Source organism: Anarrhichthys ocellatus, unplaced genomic scaffold, assembly GCF_004355925.1.
Source record: "Anarrhichthys ocellatus isolate YVR2014 unplaced genomic scaffold, GSC_Weel_1.0 scaffold1, whole genome shotgun sequence".
Lineage (NCBI taxonomy): Eukaryota > Metazoa > Chordata > Actinopteri > Perciformes > Anarhichadidae > Anarrhichthys > Anarrhichthys ocellatus.
Genome location: NW_022280031.1, coordinates 447735 through 454406, shown reverse-complemented (window position 1 = coordinate 454406; position 6672 = coordinate 447735). Strand labels below are relative to the sequence as shown.

General features: G+C 43.3%; 1 protein-coding gene across 1 annotated transcript; it reads left to right on the top strand.

Annotated features, from left to right (window-relative positions):
• Positions 1-209: 209 nt before the first annotated feature.
• On the top strand, positions 210-4927 carry LOC116384801 (glycerol-3-phosphate dehydrogenase [NAD(+)], cytoplasmic). The gene is made up of 8 exons (XM_031849761.1): positions 210-291; positions 1674-1851; positions 1944-2084; positions 2209-2347; positions 2675-2787; positions 3646-3882; positions 3986-4092; positions 4352-4927. Exons 1-8 carry the CDS (start codon positions 248-250, stop codon positions 4446-4448), a joined length of 1056 nt encoding a protein of 351 aa, XP_031705621.1. The 5' UTR covers positions 210-247; the 3' UTR covers positions 4449-4927.
• Positions 4928-6672: the final 1745 nt, after the last annotated feature.

Below are 6672 nucleotides of genomic sequence, written 5' to 3'. Positions count from 1 at the left end.
TATTGTGAAAGTGTAAGAGTATTTTTCTTTCCTTAATTAAACAGGCAGAAACAATAAGAGTCGTGAACTCTCCTGTTGCTTCTGTGTGAGAGTAAAAGAGAGAGAGAGAGTTTGTCCCACAGAGCAGACCAACCGGTGGGAGAGGGTGTGTCTGAGCCTCAGCGTGTCCGATATAAATACACTTTGTCCCGCTGCAGCAGAGTGTCTTCGCACAGGCAGCAGCTCCGTCTGGAAAGTCAAGCACATAATGGCAGCGCCGAAGAAGGTCTGTGTGATCGGCTCTGGTAACTGGTGAGTGAAGGGTTTGAAGATGTCTGAATTGTTGAGCGTTTTAAATAGAGCAGCCTGTCAGTTGTGCTCTATTTTAAATTCATACTCATAAAGGTATTTTTCTTCTCTGGATTAGGCTGTGTGTGTGTGTGTGTGTGTGTGTGTGTGTGTGTGTGTGTGTGTGAGTGAGAGAGTGATGTCTTAAAGTTGGCAAACTTTGGAAGAAAATAAAGGCAAAGTTAACCTAATCTGTTAACAGCAGATAAATAATGCATAAAGTTCATAAACTGCAGAGTGGAGGTCTGCTGACACTGACTGTCTCATGACCTTTGACCCTTCAACACCCCCACAATCTTTATTAAAGAAGCAGGTCTTTCAATATTCAGCAGTATTTGTGCTGAATCGGCCTTCGTGCGTTGTTGACATCACTCGGTCTGCATGACATTTAGTCCAGTCTGTGGAGGAGGAAGTATTCAGATGATAAAATACTAAAGATACTTAAAGTAGCAATACCAAAATGTATGTATTATTATCAGCAGCGTGTAACCAAAGTATTACAACTAATAAAATACTAAATATGTGGTGTAGTGGCTCTTTTTAGTATATATATACATTATTATCATCATTGTATTTGATGCATTAATATGTAAGAAGTATTTCAATGCTGTAGCTGGTTGAGAGAGAGAGGTTATATACATTTTGGAAGTTTAATCTACAACAATCCATCATGTGTTATGAAGTTATAAAGTAGCATATAATGGAAATACTCAAGTGAAGTACAAGTACCTTAAAACTGTGAAGTACTTGACTGAGATCAGTTGTGAAAGGTCAATGGTAATAGTGTTGATATGTAATCTTACAAAGGGATTTTCTTCCAGCTCTTAGCCTATGTTATGAAGACATTCAATAGCCTGGTATGTAATGAGACACTCCTCATGCCAAAATAATGGTCCTCTGGTATTCTCTTTTTTTTTTTACCTGTAGTGTTATTCTTGTCTGGAAAAGCAATTCAAGTCATGTGACACTAAATATCTTAATTACAATGGTCCTGTGTCACAAGTCCTTTTGACATCTGCTCACTATTAGGAGATTCACTACTGTATTTATTATTAGTCATGAGACATCTAAAATCAATTTTCATATATGTATTTAAGTTGTGTTTCTTACACACAGTGGTCAGTGTATGACCTCCTTAATACCAGCAATAGTTGAGGCATTTTTTTTTCTATTAATCTACTATCACTGCAGCACCAGGCCAGAGTATGAAATCCATTCAAATCCATGTTTAAATTACATTTCACAGAAAAAAACAGGGGACATTTAACCTTTTTTTGGGTAACAATAAGTTCAACTAGCTGCTGTCTCAGAACCAGTATGGTCATTGTGTGTCTCCATGTCCACAGGGGCTCTGCCATTGCCAAGATTGTGGGCGCCAACGCAGCCAAGTATGACAAGTTCGACACCACAGTGAACATGTGGGTGTTTGAAGAGACGGTGAATGGCCGTAAACTCACAGATATCATCAACACGGACCATGAAAATGTGAAATATCTGCCCGGCCACAAGCTGCCCCCCAATGTGGTGAGCATGAAAACACTCTTTGGTGGCTTCAGTGACTGTCTGGTGTTGTCACATGACTGAACTTCCCTCCTTGTTTCCTCTCTCCTCGTCAGTTGGCCGTTCCAGACTTGGCCGAGTCTGTGAAAGGAGCCGACATCCTGATCTTCGTGGTGCCTCACCAGTTCATTGTGAGATTGTGTGACACCATTAAAGACCACATCAAGAAGGATGCTGTGGGAATGTCTCTCATCAAGGTAACATTTTTCTTATATTCTGAATTTGTACAGTACCATAACGGCACAGGAATTTCACAGTGCACGAAAGAAGTAATGATTCAAGGGGATTTTTTTTGTGTGTGTATTTTGTGGCCTGCTCCAGGGTGTGGATGCGAGTCCAGAGGGCCTGAAGCTGATCTCTGAGGTCATCCGAGGGAAGCTGGGCATCACTATGACCGTCCTCATGGGAGCAAACATCGCCAACGAGGTCGCCGAGGAGAAGTTTTGTGAAACAACAATCGGTACGGACAATAAATAGACATTTGATGCCTCTAACTAAGGGGACATTTGTCTATTAGAAATGACTTGCTATGAAAGTAAAACATAGTACTGGTTTTAATCTGAATGCAATGCGTACAGGATACAAACATAATTTATTCTTACTATACTAGATGTGTACGGCTATTTTGAGTGTGGCTCCAGCTGTAGTTGAGGAGGACATGACTGGATGACTTTTGATATATCAATAACTCACAGTATGATTGATCAAAAGGATGAAAATCTTGTATCATATATTGGTCTTTTCCACTCATTTATTTATCACGTGATCACATGTTTTTTGGACACAGGGTGCAAAGACAAGGCTTTCGGGCCCATGCTGAAGGAGCTGATGCAGACCACCAACTTCCGTGTGACTGTGGTGGAGGAGTCTGACGTGGTGGAGATCTGCGGGGCGCTCAAGGTCGGCTTTTCTCCTCCTTCAAAACTAATTTACTCCTTTTATTTTCAACGCCGTCTGAGCGCCATCAAAACATTCAATGTCATATCTGTGCTTAAGCTCTTCAGAATACATAAAAGATGTAATGGGTGAGAAATACGGCGCGGTCAAAAGAATTCCAGTTGCTACAAAGCTTTTGTGGCTTAATATTTCTCCACATCTACGGATATTTCTCTTCAAATTCACCATTTGCCAAGAGATGTGTAATCATTCGGACATCTTTTATACTGCTGCATTTAAAACCTTTTTAGAGAAAACATTAAAACACCATCTTAAAGAGATACATCTGCTCATCTGGCAGATGCAGTATGTTTGAATTGTACATATTACAAGCCAATCTCTAATACTCCCGTTGTTTTTTTAAGTCGATGGACATAGATATGATATTCAACAGGATGTGTGTTTTGTGGGGCTACTGTGGCTCAGTTGTGAAGCGGCGTCGGCAATCAGAGGATCGGCGGTTCGATCCCCAGCTTCTCTAGTCCATGTCGATGTGTCCTTGACACTTAACCCCACATTTTTCCCGTAGGCTGTGCCTTGCATGGTAGCCCCTGGCTATGATTATGCGTAGTGTTAAAGCTTTGAGTGGTCAGAAGACTAGAAGAGTGCTATACAAGGACAGTCCATTTACCATTTATGCATCAAAAGCAGTAAGGAGACAAATCTAATAGAATTTGCCGTCCATTTATCAAAACATATATGAAAATGATCGATGTGGAGGCACTACTTTCTCATCACAACAGTGGCATTCCTCAAAGCATTAGTACCACCATCCAACAATAACACAATAACAGCAGCGTCTCTTCTCTCTGTGTGCTGCAGAACATTGTAGCAGTGGGAGCAGGTTTCTGTGATGGCCTGGGCTTCGGCGACAACACCAAGGCGGCCGTGATCCGTCTCGGCCTGATGGAGATGATCGCCTTCGCCAGGGTCTTCTGCACAAACTGCCAGGTCTCCTCCGTCACCTTCCTGGAGAGCTGCGGCATCGCTGACCTCATCACGACCTGCTACGGCGGACGCAACCGCAAGATCGGGGAGGCCTTCGCCAAAACAGGCAAAGTACGAAGAAACCGATTTTGTCCCCATCTGTGTCACATCTTATGAAAGCCATGACAATGTAACATCACACACTAAAATGACCCCGAACATCTCTTTGTTGTAGACCATTGAGCAGTTAGAAAACGAGCTGCTCAACGGTCAGAAGCTTCAAGGTCCAGCGACTGCATTCGAGGTCCATCAAATCTTGAAACATAAAAACATGGTGGAAAAGTAAGTGTGTCTTCTATTTCATTAAGAGGATCTTCATTTATTACTGATAATGTGTTGGTTTTTACTGAGTTAATTTCAATTTAGATAGTACAATTTGAATGTCATGGTGTGCAAAAACCCATTAAACATTCAAAGACAGACGTTGGAGAGTGGTGCCAACTTTCTCATCTGACTCTCGGCAACAACGAGCGAATAAGCCCGTTTCACAAAATGTCAAACTATTTCTTTGATGATTTCCATCGTTGTTTCTCGTCTCTAGGTTTCCCCTTTTCACCGCTGTTCACCAGATCTGCTTCGACGGCCACTCAGTCACAGATTTCATCAAGTGTTTGCAGGACCACCCAGAGCACATGTGAAGGATTAGAGACTGAGGAGCGGGTGGAAGTTGGGAAAGGACTCCCTCTAGAACTACTGTGTAACCCAGGTGGTTGTAGGGAGGAAGGTTAGGTGAAGACTGTGCCTAATCCGGACTACTTTCATGTTTGAATCTCAAACAACAAAGACAACAACAACAAAAAACAGAGTTGCCTTCTCTACTCCTACTTTCTTGCCTTTCATTACAACACTGACAGAAGCACTGACTTCTGTTTAGACTTATTAGAAACATACAAATTGTTGCATTAAATTTAGTCTTAAAAGTTTTACGAATTTACACAATGCTCAAACCCCGACCTGAGTGTTGTCTGGTTAAAAGCCTTAACGTGCCTTTTTCACGGACATGTTTGTTTTCCGATGCTTAACAAAGCACTGAACACAGTTCCAACTGCCGCTGTGTTGTTTCTTTTCTTCTGGACTTATGATGATTTATTTTGGAATAAACTATTGAGCTCGTTGACTTTGTGCCTGTGCTCATGCTTAATGTTTTCTGTTTAACTCGCTGGCATCTTCCCGCAGGATGCACTCAAACACCCTCTGCTGCAGCCTCGCTGTAACCTGACCTGAGCTCTGCCAGGCTGCCACTCTAAACTCTTCACCTTTACCATTTTCCAGAGCGTCTATTTCAACCTTTCTTTTTAAGATCACGCCTCATCTGTCCTCATATGTGTTGACTGTGTTGTTCAGAAACATCTCTGAAGATGCAGTCTCTTTCTAAATTCTGTGAAAATGCAAGAAACCAATGTGTGTTCATCAACGGCCCGTTACCATGTGTCAGCGTATCTCATCGATGCTCAGTGCCTGCAGGTCCCTCTGGATAAGAGTTTCAGCTAAAGGCAGCATTAAAGACAGCGGGCAGCGGGTGGTGGTATGCATTCCCTGCTTTGCCAGTATTCTAATTGTTAAAACGCTGGAGCAAAAATTCTTCCCATGTCTGCTCTTTGGTCCCACAAATGTGTTCATTTCTATTATTTATTACCAGCTCTGTTGTTCAGTTATGTTGTTGTAGACCATGAAGTTACCTCATTTGCCACTTGTAAAGAATTGGATTCCCTTGCTGAAACCCCTTGCATAGTTTTTGAGTCAACTGGCCTGTGAGATTTCTAATAATACCGCGCTCTAAAGGGGAAAATGTCCATCTATAATTAGACACGACGGGAAGCACTGCAGCTGCCTCATCGCTGCTTCAACACAGATGGAGGGATGCCACCTTTTTGAAATACTACACCATTGTGGTGCCATCAAAAATCATAATGTGTTGAGCTACTTTTAGCCCCATTTTAAAGTTTTTGTATTTTAAATGAACATAAACATGTTCAACTCTGGGTCGTGACCGAAAGGACAAGGTCGCGGTTACAAGCGGCCGAAATGAGCTTCCTCCGTAGGGTGGCCGGGCTCAGCCTTAGAGATAGGGTAAGGAGCTCGGTCATCAGGAGGGAGCTTGGAGTCGAGCCGCTACTCCTTCGCGTCGAAAGGAGTCAGCTGAGGTGGTTCGGGCATCTAATTAGGATGCCTCCTGGACGCCTCCCACTGGAGGTTTTCCAGGCACGTCCAACTGGGAAGAACACGCTGGAGGGATTACATCTCCCAGCTGGCCTGGGAACGCCTCGGGTTCCCCCAGAACGAGCTGGAACATGTTGCCGGTGAGAGGGAGGTCTGGGTCGGCCTGCTTTGCCTGCTGCCACCGCGACCCGACCCCGGATAAGCGGAGGAAAATGGATGGATGGATGAACATAAACGTCTATAATGTCTTTCAGCGGGGTGCAAATATATGTCGGAGCTCTTACAGAAATAAAACACCTTATACTGGTAATGGTCAAGATGTTGCGTAATGTTCCTGAACAATTTGTAGTTGTAGTGCACCCACGTGCCACTTGGGTGCACCATCATATCAATCTCAAGCCCAGCACTCCCGTTAGTTGTATCTTCCTTTGATTCAGCACCTTTACAGATAAACCGTCAAACGGATTACTGAGCAGGAAGCTGTACAATCTCCTATGGTATAATACGTTTCATAACTTGAATATGAAAGTGTGGCTCTAACAGTGTGGCTCTAACAGGAAATCAGCAGGGATGGGTGCCATTCGTGCATGGCACCCATCCCTTCCAGTGAGGGAGGAGAGACTCGCCTTACTTCCTCAATTCCAGTCCACATCTCAGGGCGGCAGCCAAGGTTTGTCAAACTACCCGGTGACAGCCATAACA